Source organism: Ascidia mentula, chromosome 7, assembly GCF_947561715.1.
Source record: "Ascidia mentula chromosome 7, kaAscMent1.1, whole genome shotgun sequence".
Lineage (NCBI taxonomy): Eukaryota > Metazoa > Chordata > Ascidiacea > Phlebobranchia > Ascidiidae > Ascidia > Ascidia mentula.
In genome coordinates this window covers 1161493-1177409 of record NC_138572.1, presented here as the reverse complement: position 1 = coordinate 1177409, position 15917 = coordinate 1161493, and the positions used below count along the sequence as shown (strand labels likewise).

Genomic DNA, 15917 nt, shown 5'->3' with positions numbered 1-15917 from the left:
GCTCAGCAGAACTTGTGTACTTATGACGACGCAATGTTTGTCAGACAAACCTCAAACCTCAACGGATGTGTACTTAGCCCTAAGTCTGTTTCCCACATACATGTTTCCATTATCAATGATTTACTTTTGCAACTATTAGCAAAATCGTTTTGAGCAAGAATAGTAATAAGGTGAACAACCAAAACCTAAGCAATCACAGTCATTATGTTCAATTACCAATGTTTAAATAAACCCACGAGCTTAAGTGGCCGCTTCACTGAATTTATTTGCAATGACGTCATACATTTATGCTCCGTACCCCAAACTTGAGACATATGTTGAAAATTCACATATATTTACAAATTCGATTTGCTCCGAAAAAAGTTGATTAAAACTGAGAAGAACAAAATGGCCGTGCAGATGAATGTTATTCAAAATAAAACAACGAAGAGTCGACAGACAATTTGCAAGCAAAAAATGTTTTACTGAATTTGACTGCAATAAAATGCAAGAATATATGAATCTTCCTGCAGCATATATTCTTCGTTCTGACAGAAGGCTTTTGTCATGGACGCTTAGCAAAAAACAAATTGGATTCTACATAAAACTGTATACAGTGCTGCCACAAGGTACGTAATTAACAAAAATCAAATTCAAAATTACTTTCACCCAACTTACATGGTTTAACGCTAAATTGACGTTAAACAGTGTGCTCGTATCTGGGGAAAGATATGTATATTTGAGGATATAGGAATTAAAACAACGGATGTGTGTTGATAAGGATCTGTCATATATTAACCTCTGGCCTCAAGCATTACTTTACACGAAATAGGATACAAAATCACACCATATTTGTGGTCATCAACACCTTGTTTAACACCGTCTGCAAATCTAATATGAAATTTTTGCAACAACTTCACGAAGAAGATGAACATCTCCGCTCTGGCCAAACTTTCACCCAAACAAAATCTTGTTCCAACACCGAATGGAATCACTTTCCCCGAAGCCACGAACTTTCCATTCTCGTCGATGTGTCTTTGTGGGTCGAATAGTTTGGGGTTGGGCCAGTCCACCGGATCCATATGGGCCCCTTCTATGTTTGGTACAACCTGCAGGAGTTGCATAGTTTTGTTTTAAACCGGGTCAAATATTGAAGGTCAAAGTTTTTGCTATTCGTTGATGATTTTGGGGGCCTTCATGTTTTACAAGTTTGGCTGGTTTTTGCAAAGTCCACTTATTTTCCCCATTAACATTAACTCCAAAGAGTGTGAATGACTGCTGAACTGATTTCCAAGTGTTTCCACAAAAAAATGTGCATTCTTAATCCTTTTAAAGCCCAGCACTGTTACATATTCTATTCGGTTCGTAATCAATATCATATCACTGACAAACGTCACCACACGAGGCTTTTATCGTAACATAAACAGCAAAGCAGTAAACCCAACCTACCACCGTGCCTTTAGGAATGACAAGCCCCATAAACTTGGTTGTGTGGCTTGTCATGTGGTTTGCTGCCAGTGGCACGAGCGTTTTTACTCTCATTGTTTCTTGTATGAAAGCGCAAGTGAATGGGAGTTTATCCTTCTTCTCCATCGAAGGCATTCCTTCGTCGCCTAGAGAAAAAGGTAACTCTCGTTAATGGCAGTGAAAGTGAGCAAACACGTTCCGCTGCGCTGTCATTTTGTGCACTTTCACCCTTTCAAGTAAATGTCGCTCTTGTTTGTTTAAAAGGGGTAACGTCCAACCATGCACTGTGTTTGCAGAAGTGCTCTGGTACACAAATGTTTGGTGTAACTACAAATAGGCGATATATGTATTAGGAACATGTGATTGCTTTGTGCCAAATACCCTTGGACCACATAATTACTTCTATAAATTTAAGTAAACTCAGACACTGTTTGACTTGTGGATTTTACGATGAAATTGAATTCTATCGCAAGCTTTTCAAACCTTTGAGCTCAATTTGAACAAGGCCCCCTCATTTTTCACATTGATATTTAGATATTAAATGTTGCGCTTCATGTAACGCGTCAACACGCTTTGCTTCCCAGACGTTGCAAACTTGGTAGTGTTTGAGATCTGATAAGATCTATATTTAATATCCAGATAATTCGAAACATAATGAGTCGTCTAATGTAGATGTTAAAGATTACAGATCACTTGTTCCTCCAATTTTTCTAATTAACCGAATCCGGATTATCCGAATACTGAGATATACTGTATTGGCAACCATTATTTTTTATATGTTTTTCAATGCTTGGATGCTTGGCCAAATGCTACATTTACCAAAGGCGTCATCAATTTCTTTGCGAATTTTCTTCTCATAATCCGGATTGTTCAGTAGGAAGACAAACAGCCATGATATTGACACACTGGATGTTTCCGTCCCTGCCATGAAGAGATCTCTACACAATGCTCTGAGTTGATCATTCTAAACAAATACAAAAAGTTATTGCATACAAAAAGATGGCCGACTTGCTTAGTAGCTGTAGAGGAATCTAGCCCTCGGTTAGGCATTGTTTTATTATCTGCGACAGCAAATTACTTTGGTTCGCATATATCATGAAGCAACAAGGCTCAGATTGAAGTCAGCAGATTTATTTGTAAAAAAAATCGATTTCGCGTATGTAAGCATCGTCAGTTTCTTATTCAAATAGAATAATGTGTATCAGTGGTGGCATGTGTATCAGTGGTGACATGTGTATCAGTGGTGACATGTGAATCCGTGGTAACCTCAAACCTCAACGCATGTGTACTTAACCCTAAGTCTGTTTCCCACATATACGTTTCCATTATCAACGATTTACTTTTGTAACTGTTAGCAAAATCGTTTTGAGCAAGAATAGTTATGAGGTGAACAACCAAAACCATAAGCAATCACTCATCATCACTGCTATAGCATTAGGAACTAACTGAGGCACGAACGCAAGCCGTTGCGGGCTTGTGGTCGTCTTAGCAACCTAGTTTTTTTTCATAGCACTGATGATATGTTCATACAGCACTGATGTTTGTTTTGTGTGTTTTAATTTAACCCAAAGTCAACAAAAGATACTTGATTGCACAATAGTTCGTTTGTGAAAGCGAACAATATGACTTAAAGTTGACTTACGGAGTTGTCGACATCATTTTTTTTGTTGGACTTTTGTTCGTGAATAAAAGCATCGATCAAATCATCGATGTTGTTTTGATCAAAGTTTTTCTTGTGGTCGTCGATGTAAGTTTCCATTGTTTCTAAGTAACCGCATTTTAGATTAGTCTGATTTGTAATTTCATACGTTTTTCATATGTACTCAATTTAAAATAGTTTAAAGCAAAACAGCTTATCAATTCGTTGCATGTCACAGTGGTGCTGGTTGAAAATAAAGGACTTCAAGTCTGAATCACCCGCAAAAACTGCTTTTTTCATTTCTATTGTATGTTGGTGGCGGGATAAAAAACTAACTAAGCGAGTTTCTGTGAAACGGGCTTTTCTGGCAAAAATATTATGAGCCTTTCGGTTGCTTTGTAGCAACCTTCCTGAGGTTGTGCTCGTATAAATGTGAAAAGTCCGATGAAATGTTGTTCATTCGCATAGACATTTGACCCTGATGCTTCAGCAATGAATTCTGGTTTAACCTCAAGCATCGGACTGTTTTTTTACATTTACACGAGCACATTCTGATGAAAGCTGTTGCTTATATATATTAAAGATTTCCAATAAGATGGTTTGCATGCCACTGCCAGGGTTGCATGTTTAATAAACGTGGACTCAGTCAATCCAAACAGTTGATTACTAAATCATATTTTCCATTTTTGTTCTGCGTGTTTCACTTGTGCCATATAGTAATTATTCCCAACCATATTGTAATTATTCCCAATCATATTATAATTATTCCCAATCTTATTGTAATTATTCAAATCATATTGTAATTATTCCCAATCTTATTGTAATTATTCCCAATCTTATTGTAATTATTCCCAATCATATTGTAATTATTCCCAATCATATTGTAATTATTCCCAATCATATTGTAATTATTCACAATCATATTGTAATTATTCCCAAACGCATTTTTTCGTACCTAAAATATATTTCTGTCGGTCTCCAAAACGGTCAAAGGCTCCTTTTATGGGCGGGATTTTTCCCCAAAACGCGAACAAGAATAGGAGTTGAAGTGCATTGGCATCTTTGGGGTCGTTGAACCTTTAAATATATTTGCCACGTTAAATAACATTCCAACAAAACATGGGAGATTTCGTTGTGCATTAATTTTCCAATGACTAAACAAACTGACACATCTAGACTTTTTGGACACTCCCATGTCAATCTTTAGTGAAATGACTGTAATATTTCTACCCATAGCATCATAAATGCTTTGGTTTTCTAAACAGCAATTGACTGTGATTGAAACTGAATGCATGTTGAATGTCTAAAACCTGTGGTCTGCAGGTGTTTCGTATTTCCAAACCAACTTCGAACAAACAGTTGTCCACGTATCAAAGCATTTCGAAACAAATTACAATGAAAGGCAAAGCAGAAATATTCCATGGAGGCTGCCAAGCCAGTATAACTTAACATAACATTAAATAAAAATATTTTTATTCCTTTGCCCAAACAAAACACTGATTAACACAAAACACAAATTATGATATTGCTTAAGTTGAATAAGCCTTATACTAGTAATCCAGTTTGTAAGGCAAAATACATACGATGTAAACCTTAGGTTGAATTTGCACACGCGAATAGCAACTCCAGATATCACTTACAAATATCTCAAGGTGTCGAGCAAACGAATAAATGATTCGTCTCCATACTCGTGACGTTTCCCCAAAACTATTTGCGAAATCACGTTTGATGTCAACCAGTAAAGATATTTCTAAAGAAAAACAATATGTGAAACACTGTTTTGTTGTTTGTTTTCTTTCATCTCACTTTGAGGTCGACTGGTTCTTTGTTCATTGTTTTCAGGAATTCCACGAATCTGTCGCCTTCATCATTTATAACTTCGCCTATCTCATGAGCAGCCAGACCTTTTCTGCAAAAAACTTGAACATTCTTTAAATACATCCATTTGCACAAATTAAATTAATGGTATTTTCGGTTTCGCTTTACTAGAAGTCGTTTTGGTCAAATGTGTTTTTTCCGAAACAGAAAATGGCTTCAGGAATGCGTTCAGATGTTTATGACGTTTTGCTGACGACGAAATATTTATCTGACAAACACTTGGCTCTCTCCTGTATGTACTTAACCGCGAGGCTTCGGAGTTAATGAACATACATTGCAACACAGTGTGGCTTACTTCTACACGTGACCTCTGCGTCATTTTTGCAGTTTCATCAAAAGTTGAATGACATCACGCGAAAATAAGCACCTTCGTTTACATTTAGTACAAAATTCACATTAATTTATTTTATAATTTAATTCACCATAGTTAAGCTACATAATATTCTTACTACAATAACAGACTTACCCTCTTAAATATTTGATAGCAAAGTGTTTCTGTGTTTTGAAAGTTTCGTCGTATCGGCGGAAAATGACTCCAAGGTTTCCGGTGTTCTGGAAGAAGAGCTCAACCCTTGGTCGGTCAGAAAACGTGGCACTCTGTTTTACAAACGCCTGAAAAATACCAATGTGTCGTACTATGCGAAACGGTAGGGATGGTTTATTAAATCGTTGAGAACGACTAAGGATGTCAATGTATGCCACAGAATGGTCCAGCCTCTTTTATCTGTATTCTGAATAAATCCTATACGATTATGGATATGTTAAGTTAATGTCAAGTGTATCACCAGCAGAAATATGTATCAGTGGTGACTTGCGTATCCGTGGTGGCATGTGTATCAGTGGTGACATGTGCATCCGTGGTGACATGTATCAGTCGTGACATGTGTATCAGTGGTGACATGTGTATCCGGGGTGACATACACAAGTCACTATGGATTCCCCTGTCACGTACTTGATTAATTGCCTCAACGGTGTTCAGAATCACAGCATCCTCTCTTCCTAATCTGATTGACATCACCGGTCCATACTTAAGACTCCATGCCTTTAACGTTTGTCCAATGGACTCCCCGAAGAATGGCACCACCCCAAGCACGGGAACACCCCTTGGGCCAGGTGGGAACTTTGAATGAGGTTTTCGCCACCAGTATATGATCATCAAGGTCACAGATATTATGGCAAGGTTCCAAAAACTAACAAACCCAGCAAGGTCAAGGTTGTACTTTGTAAGAACTCGCTCCAGCATGATTTCTGATTAAATTTAATCTAAACACATGGCGCAATTTGTTGGTCAAAACATTTGGCATAATGCTCACAGGTATCTTAATACTACTCTTAATGTTACATGTTGTAGTTAATTTTCCAAAATATGATATTCATGGTGCTGGTAATACCAATAATGGTGTTTGAAGAATGCATGAAGATACTTCGTACAACCGCTTATATATAATTTCTTACTATCCCTTTTCTGCAGCGACACCGCAGCGAGCTTTTTTCCAAACCTCTGCTCCATAGGCCTTGCTTTTATATTTCATATTAATTGCCTTTCGTAACATTATACCATCAGTTCATATACAGAATATTTTCAAGCAATGCACTCGACCTTTCAGCAACATTTGCAAACTTGGTATCCTGGCGTGTAGTTTGCCTGATCAGCAGAAGCTTGTGTGGTGATGGAGGTGGAATGTTTACCGGACAAACATCAAACCGCGTTGTCCTAAAGTTCAACCGCGAGACGCTGCCAAAAACTAACATTGCAACACTCTGGTCATTACATTTAAATCAAGGGGTTAGCAAACCTTTCTACTTGTGTTCCAGAAATTTCAAAAACTTTACAGGCGCCTCAATGCTGGGAAACACAATTTTGTTATGTTATGTCAACTCTAACAGCTGACGAATGTACCTATTTAAAATAATGTTATGTCAAGACAAGGCAGAATTTACCCACAGCGAAGGGCTTAGCTTGGCTATATCAGTATATAAAATCATTAGGCTTAATAATAATTAAGGTTTAAATATTCGAAATGTCAAAAAATGTGCATCGTTACATTAACCTCAAATTACATTTTTCCATTATTAGTGTTTCAGTGGTTTTCAAACCGTAGTTGGAAAAGGAAAATTGTGTTTTATTTTAAAAAAGTTGTGGGAAAGAAGGCCACTGCAACAAACACAGTTTAACTGCCGTACGCCTGCAGGTTATTCAAATCGGTCACATCTTAGCAAAACCTGCCCGAAACTGAATAATCTGTGTTTTTATTACATCCTTGCTGACGTTTTTATTACTACAAGACAGCACTGCAGTCAAAAGTATAAATATCAACGTAGCGTTGCGTTGCCAAGCCTTCATTATTTTCCAGTAGAACCGTTTATAGCAATCTGCGTTTTTGTGAATTTGTTTGCTTAATGAAACTTTCATGCTGATTTATATTGTCTTGTGCGAGACACAGAAATCATACCCCATTGAGGTATGACGTCACGATCTTGAGCACACCGAGCCATTGCTCTTTGGATTATATTTGTTTTATTTTCGACCAACGAAACGTTGTATGGGCACCGAAGTGATGTCGTTTATAACACTACTACGGCGATAATACAAGCGTTTAGCAATCAAGGATTAATCAAGTCACATCTACTTAAATCGCACAGCTAACTCTAGTATGTCAAGCTTACTACGCAATACAAAACTAATATAAAAACTCTGATGCTAAATATCGGATTCGTGTCAGAACTTTGTTCAATTTTGAAGATATTACTAACATTTCGTCAGGATGCTAAACCCTTTTTTAAGGTGGATTTTACGAGAAAAGCACGTTTGAAGGCAAAAACGTATCGTATCAATAGGAACAAATGCACTTTCAAAAACACAACTTGTGAAAAGAAAACACGGTAACCCTGGATACAGAAAATTGCCTTATTTCCAATAGATTTGCTTAAAGTTGGGTTACTGTTAAATCTTACAATATCTTCAAAATCAACCAAAACACCAGGAATCACATTCGTTAAATTGTGTTAAATTTAAAAGTAGTGATGCACCGAAACAGTTTGAACAATGATTCTAAACTTTGCGTATCAGTGTTGCATGCGGTAAAAAAGTTTCGGTTTCGGAAAAGTTTTCGGAAACCGAATAATTATAAAAAAAAAACTTAGTTTCGGCCGAACAAATTCGGAAAACCGAACTTTCGGTACATCCCTATTAAAAAGCATTTTTATTTCCACGTTTTCAAGATTTATGAATATATTCTGTAAGGGACTTGAATCCTATTGTATATAAAATAAAACTATTGCGACCAGCTTTAGAGTCCCCAGCAAGACGCCACAACGATGATAACTCAGTGCTCCTGAAAAATTATAACGATAGTAAAAATGAAGTTCACAGAATAACACGATTTTCTTCTTTGTGTAAATAACGTAACGAGAATTATAAAACTTACCACTTGTAGTGGTTGCAGTGGTTGTAGTGGTTGCAACTGAAAAATAACCGTATAACTGTTAACGACATCGGATATTCTAGGATGTCCTGACCATGAATCCTGGTCAGGTTTCTTCTTGTTTATCAATTTTTTACAAGTAAGCTGAAACGAAACCTTTACCGCTAGCTAGCGGCCAATGCAAAGCGAATTACCAGGACATGGTAATCATTTCTAAGCGAAAACATGGTACAATATGTGCTTTCTGTTTTTGTCGCAATAACTGTAATAAATTGCTCTGTGTCATAGAAAGTTTGCGTAATAACTTTTATGGATACTGAAAATACACTGAACTTACCAACAGGAGCTGGAAAGCTTAGACCAGTTGCTGCAAAACAAATACGTTTTAGCTGTGTGCTCTTAGCAAACCGGATGGTAAAGCAACAAACTAATTTTATATTTGTCTCAAGGCACTTTCTACAGTTTAATAAAGTTTTATTCCACCGTTGTTAACGAGAAACAAAATCTTCTCATGCTACTAACCATCCAAAACTTTATATCTATGTACTTACTAGCTTGTATCCAGGAATAAATCTCGGTGATCTCAGTAAAGAAATCTGGACCTGTACCACATGGAATAGCAGACCTGCTTGCTATCCCATATTGATACCATCCGTTATCTGTTTCACACACCAAAGGTCCTCCACCATCGCCCTGAGAAAACGTTGCATAATTTTATAAATTTTAGCTATCATGAAATGTCAAAAGTGTGCCCAGTCACAAAGCATTTCGCCACGTAAAATTTATAACTTTATTTCTTTTTGACGAATGTTGCAGTGTTGAAAAACGACTCCACGAGTCAAGTGTTTGTGTTAGAATTGTTTATTTTCTGAAGTAGTTCCTATCAACCACCAGGCAAATTCTTTTTTTCTCTATAAGTACCATGATTTTTGTGAAGTTTTTCGTGAGAGCACCATGATTTAATGAAGTGCGTGTGTGCACCATGATTAATAAAGTTCGTGAGCGCACCATGATCAATGAATTTCGTTAGTGCACCATGATTTAATGAACTTCGTGAGTGCACCAAGATTTTATGAACTTCGTGAGTGCACCATGATTTTATGAAGTTCGTGAGGGCACCATGATTTTAATAATTATTTTGATGGAAGTGATCAGTAAATATCTTTTTTGGAGTCTGAATTATTGTTTAATGTGGGGATTTCGGTGAAGTCTGCCCGATGCTTATTAGTGGGTGAATCCCCTTTGTTGTTCATGATTTACATCACAGGTGGAGGTTCCAGTTTCAAGGGCACACATTACAGTCTGGGGATAAGGGCTGCCGTGGATCCCGAGGCAGTAACTTTCACTCTGAACTCTCACGTCAGCATCTCTTAAGGTGGAAGCAAAGTCCGAAGATGAGCCTAAAAACAAAATATATTGTCTGACATGCGATGTGTCTCATTCAGTGTTTCTCAAATAATCTTTGTTATTTTTCAAAGTCTCGTTTAGTGTTTCATAAAATATTTTTAATTGAGCATTTCACAAAAAATTTATCCTTTAGTGTTTCACAAACAATTTGTCTCCTAGATCACGATTTCCAAAAAAAAAATTCACCATCGTGTTTATATCCATGACACAACACGGCTCAATCCAAAATATGAGCAGATTTACAAGAATAAAATTGCAAAAGTTTTTTCAACCGGCATACAAAACAAGTCACTTAATCCAATCATCGATAAAAGGTTACTTACTTGACGTGTGCCCCCAACCGCTGACGTAACACCTTGTGCCAGCTGGGGCGTTATAGTTCGTACCAGGAGGAAGACATACAGGCTGGATGTTGTCGTTAAATGTTATTTTGGATGATAATCTGAGAAGCCCGACGTCATTGCCGGATGCCGCAGTTCTGTAAGGTTTTTAGTTTCGTGCGATACTCATCAACTCTCAACATAATGAGTTAAATAGACATAAATACTGTAGGACACTAAGCATCATTGTGCGGTGCTTAGTGATGACCAACGGACCTGTTTCGTGCGTATCAATATCCAGGATACTCAGAAGGAATGCTGGTAATCAGCGCCACTATGACGTTTGTTGATAAACAGAAATACTAATTTCGTAAACAATAAAATGAAAACTTACGTAAATTGAGGATGCTTGTGTGTTGAACTGACAGAAAGCAGTTGTTGACCGGTCTCATTAATCGTTCGATCGCTTAACAACTTTCCAACATACACAGTGATTCTACAAAGATAAACTGCTGTGATCGTTGTTAGGTAAAGCCCAGAGATTTTTGAAATATGACGTTTTTCAATTAATTACAGAAACGGCTCACAAAAAATTCTAATGCAAAGAAAAATAGATCGACAAATATTTTTCAAATTATTTTTTTTCAGTTGTTTTAGCTGATTTATACAACGACATTCACGTTCACGGTATTCATGACAACATTGCTACTTATAAGGAAACGCTTACGTGTCAGTGCTGTCAAAGCATTGCGCCGCCGTCATGACCCAATCTTCCGACAATATCGTTCCGCCGCAGAAAGTAGCTGTGAGAATTTTTGCCGAGTAGATCATCGCTTGCCAAGGCCATTCTCCCCTTAGCGATGAACTCCCACCCGCTATTCTGCTGGACTGCAACGAACCAACAACTTCAATACAGCACGAACAAATTTATAATCTAATACAGAGGTTCTCAAACACTTTGCATTTTTATCGGCTCGGATAACTGAGAAACACTATAGAGTATAGGCTTATAAATGTATATATTTTATTAATTGATAGTAAAAACTGGCATGAATAAAATGTACACGACATAGATGGAGATACTTGTCAAATCCTATCAAAACCTTACCCCGGAATCACCACGAACCACTTTCCTGCCACAAGACTGACCTAAACAGAACATTTTATTTCTACCACTCGTAAGTAATTATTTTATATTTATTTTGTGTTTTCACCAAACTCACACTTACCTGTAACCAATGTAGCCAGGAGACAAAGCAGAATTCCAACTGATAAACAAGTTGACATTATCGAACTTTTAAATTTTGAGCAACTACCTTGACACGAAATTGAAATTTATTATCACCAAATGCTAACACACACAAAGTTTATCAGGTCGAAACTGTGGCCCTGTCTGCAATTCCCTTTAAAAAACATTATTGGCTTTATTGCTTTTATATGATTTGTTGTGTTTGCGTTTCCTTGGCCACAGTTTCCACCTTAGTTGGTTTCAGGTAATGTGGTACCCAACGGTTGACGGCTATTCAGCTGACAAGATCGATTTAAGTCACACAATAGCTGCTTTAACGAGACCTAATAGATCGAAACAGTGGCCCCGTCTCCTGCTCACTATAAAAAAAACAAATGTTTACACCTCATATTTCAATTAATCACTTTACATTAAATCAATTAATCGAATTTACGGTACAAGCCGACATCGAACTTCATGACAAACTAATAAATATTGACTCACTCTTCCGCTTGCTACTGATACACTTTATCTGAATGAATCAAGGTGCATGGCCGTGTCTATATGTGCTGGATGATGGACTTTTTCTACTACCTGTGCGTTGTCAAAGGACGATTGTAATGCGTGTGTTGTTCCGATGGAATCAAAAGAAACGAACCTTTGTCGATATGAGCTGGTTGTTATGTTACTACTCTACACAAGCGGAACTTCAGTTTCACAGGAATTTCCAACGGTTTACAACAGAAAACCACACAAGTTCAAATACGATTGAAAAGAAACAACTAAATGTGGTAACAATGCTTATTCGAAAAAAAAAGACAACAAAGGAATCCGCCGTTTGTCCCACAGAAAAGGTTGGGGCCGCTAGCGTCAGTTCCCACACAACCTACAATGGACGAATATATTTGTTTTTCATTCAGCGTCGGTATAAGCTTTTGTGCAGTTTTCATGATCCGCCCGATTTAGACGAACGTCAAAGGGAAATGGACAAAAGGCGACGCGAAACACTTGCTGTTCAGAACATTGGACTCTTGAACGACTTCAAAACTGGTGAAGGTTTAGCAGATCTCGCAGCACTCTTTGTATGCATGGGCCGAGTCAGTCAATCAGTTTTAAGTGTCATTTGCCACACTTGCATTATTTAAAAAACCCACACGAAAGTTGTCAAAACGCAAACCATCAACCTCTGTTGTAACTCTCTGGCAGGAATGAATGAAACGTGACGTCATGCCTTCCCTTCGGTCACTCACATCTTGCGTTTCATTCCTAGCATCATATGCTAGCCCACAAGGCAACGCTCGTTGCTAAAAAGGAAAGCAATCCGCCTGTTTTCCAACAGAAAAGGTTGGTGCCGCTAGCGTCAGTTCCCTAACAACTTACAATGGATGAAGGCAAGGACGCCAAACATTTCGTGCGTCTTGCCTTGGAATTGTTAATCGCGTCTAACGAAAGTTTCGGACTTTTTCTTTGTTAAGTTCCAGATCTGTTTACGCATTTTTTTCATTCGGTGTTGGTATTTGCTTTCGTGTTATTTTTTTCGAAAAAAAGATGACAAAATATGGGTTGGACCCGCTAGTGTTCGTTCACATACCGGTTAACAATTTACAGTGGATAAAGACAAGCACACCAAGTGGTCAATGAAACAAAACTCTAAAAACAAATCGTTTCTTTGTGATCTAATTATCCCCCAACGCTTGTTCAGCTCAAATCTACATGCGGGTTATATTTTGCCTAGAATATCTTGGATATGTAGTTACCGTGCTGACTTTAGTGTGTCTTGCCTTGGAATTGTCAATCCAAAGTTTCGGACTTTTTTGTTGTTGGTTGTCGATTTACCATTTCGAATTCTTTGTTCTGTCTCGCGCCCATTTTTTCCATTTAGTGTTGATATCTGATTTTGTGTAATATGACAATGTTTTTCAACCTATTCACGATCCGCCCCGCTGTTGACGAACGTCAAAGGGAAAATAGCGACGCGAAATTGGCTGAGCATTGGACGACTTCGAGAGTGGTGAAGGTTTAGCAGATTTCACAGTGCGCATTGTCTGCACGCAGTCAGATTTTAAGTGTCATTTGTTGCACTTTGCATTATTTTAAAAGCACATTCGAAGGTTGCCAAAACGCAAACCATCAACTCCTGTTGTAACTCTCTGGTGGAAAGAATGAAACGTGACGTCATACCTGCCCTTTCCACTTGTTTTTATTCATAACACCTTAGTACTTGCCTACAAGGCAACGCTCATGGCCAAATGCTATTAAAAAACAATTTGTGCCTGTGTTTGGGATTTCTGCGATTTTGCATGGTTACCCAAGCTTTTGACTGCGCAAATTCCATAGTTTTGTATTTGCAGGCCCTTTTGGTATTCATGCCCCCCTAGAGTCGCATGCGCCTCATCAACTGCACCCCTTCTTCTCGTGGGGTTTGGCTGTCAGTATCACTAATTGGAAATCAAACAAGGCTACTTTTATATGTGAGGCAAACATCGTTGTTAATCAGCGGCATTACCCAATGAAATACAAGCGGCACTAATAACGTCAGAAACTCAAGAGCCAGAAAAACGATTTTGGTTAATTAGTATGCGTGGCAGCAAAAATAGCAGTATTGGCAGCACTACGTTTACATCTCCTTTTTGCGTCCGAATGCGTTACGTCACACACTTGTTGTCAAATGTAGCTTTTGCCCAACTCCCTTTTTCTCTACCGGGGGCGTTTCCGTCACGGCGAGAGAAAAGTGCTCGTCTTGATTAAAGGTACGAATCTATTCCCAGTCATTATTAAAAAGATTTTCCGCTTGAAAAAATATCCCGGTACATTTCTTAGGCAGGAAATTGATGTCTTTTGCAATGTTTAAGGATAGATCAGTAAGTTTATTCTGGTAAAACGTTCTCTTCGTTGGTTCTACCTTTAAGCTTACGTCAACAGGAAAAGCCCCGAATCAAATCTGAGAAACAAGTTTTTTGTCGTTTTCAGAACGAACTCATAGTCAGGGGTTATATTTTCGGGAATGATTCGTTACTGTACAAAAGATACATGAAGATTTAGCAGCACAATTTTACGATCGCTACAGATTGTCTTTTGCTTGATTGTTTCCAACATCAAATGAGCCGTTTATAGCAATCTGCGTTTTTGTGAATTTGTTTGCTTGATAAAACTTTCATGCTGATTTGTATTGTCTTGTGCGAGACACATAAATTATACCCCAGCGATGTATGACGTCACGATCTTGGACACACCGAGCCATTGTTCTTTGGATTATATTTGTTTTATTTTCGACCAACGAAACGTTGTATGGGCACCGAAGTGATCTCGTTTATAACACTACTACGGCGATAATACAAGCGTTTGGTAATCAAGGATCAATCAAGTCACACCTACTCAAATCGCGCAGCTAACTCCATTATGTCAAGCTTACTACGCAATACAAAACTAATATCAACCTCTATACGTATAACACTAAAAACATTATGCAAAACATACGTTTGCCGGTGATTCGACGCCAAATGTACCGGCTAATAATTTCCTTGTTATAGACAGGTTTACCATCAACATTGATTAAAAAAAAGCACGCTGCTTTTTGATGTTAAAATATCGGATTTGTGTCAGAACTTTCTCCGATTTTAAAGATATTACTAACATTTCGTGCTAGACCCTTTTTTATGGTGGATTTTACGAGATTTTATGAATAAATAAATAAGCACGGTTAGATTCAAAAATTAAGAAAAACAAAGCACGCAAGTCCAAAATAAACATGTGTCGTATAAATAGGCACAAATGCACTTTCTAAAACACAACTTGTGAAAATGAACACGGTATGGTAACCCTGGTTACAGAAAATTGCCTTATTTCCAATAGATTTGTTTGAAGTTGGGTTACTGTTATACCCAACATATCTTTAAAAGAACCAAAACGCCAGGAATCACATTCGTTAAATTATGTTAAATTAAAAAGCATTTTTTATTTCCTCGTTTTCAAGAATATTTTGTATAAGGGACTTGGATCCTAATATACATGAAATAAAGCCATTGCGACAAGCTTTAGAGTCCCCAAAATGACGCCACAACGACGATAACTCGGGGCTCCTGGAAAATTATAACGATAATAAAAAATAAAGTTCACGCAAACTTTTGTTTAGAAAACACGATTTTCCTTTCTGTTTAAGTAACGTAACGGTAGCAGAGAATCAAAAAACTTACCACTTGTTGTTGTAGTGCTGGCATCTGAAAAATAAACGTGTTAACGAAACCGGATATTTTTGGATATCCGGGCCATAAATCCCGATCAGTTTTTTTTCCTGAAACGAACGCTAGCTAGCGGCCAATGCAAAACGAATTACCAGGACATGGCAGTGATTTCTAAGCGAAAACATGGTACAATATGTGGTTTTAATTTTTGTCGCAATAACTGCAATAAATTGCTCTGTGTAATATAAAGCTTGCGTTATAACTTTTATGGATACTGAAAATACACCGAACTTACCAACAGGAGCTGGAAAGCTTAGACCAGTTGCTGCAAAACAAGTATGTTTTAGCTGTGTGCTTTTAGCATACCGGATGGTAAAGCAACAAACTTTTATA

The 15917-nt window shown here is 37.6% G+C and overlaps 2 protein-coding genes across 6 annotated transcripts in view; both read right to left on the bottom strand.

Annotated features, from left to right (window-relative positions):
* Positions 1–773: 773 nt before the first annotated feature.
* Positions 774–6206, bottom strand: LOC145908841 (cytochrome P450 2U1-like). Its single transcript, XM_082996164.1, has 9 exons — positions 5916–6206; positions 5430–5575; positions 4892–4994; positions 4726–4835; positions 4041–4162; positions 3089–3210; positions 2266–2410; positions 1429–1592; positions 774–1088 (listed from the first exon to the last, which is right to left on the bottom strand). The coding sequence occupies exons 1-9, from the start codon at positions 6204–6206 to the stop codon at positions 774–776; spliced, it is 1518 nt and encodes a 505-aa protein (XP_082852290.1).
* Positions 6207–7458: 1252 nt separating this feature from the next.
* Positions 7459–15917, bottom strand: part of LOC145907952 (transmembrane protease serine 9-like) — a 28293-nt gene continuing 19834 nt past the window's right edge. For 3 of the 5 annotated variants that reach the window (XM_082995094.1, XM_082995093.1, XM_082995097.1), the window contains 4 exons: positions 8940–9081; positions 8726–8755; positions 8392–8427; positions 7459–8298 (listed from right to left, as the gene is read on the bottom strand). In XM_082995094.1, coding sequence (XP_082851220.1) covers positions 8219–8298; positions 8392–8427; positions 8726–8755; positions 8940–9081 — 288 coding nt within the window. In that variant the 3' untranslated portion in view covers positions 7459–8218. Of the gene's footprint in view, positions 8299–8391; positions 8428–8724; positions 8756–8939; positions 9082–14583; positions 15423–15536; positions 15561–15819; positions 15850–15917 lie in introns of those variants that run through there. The other 2 variants (XM_082995096.1, XM_082995095.1) reach the window with 2 other exon arrangements.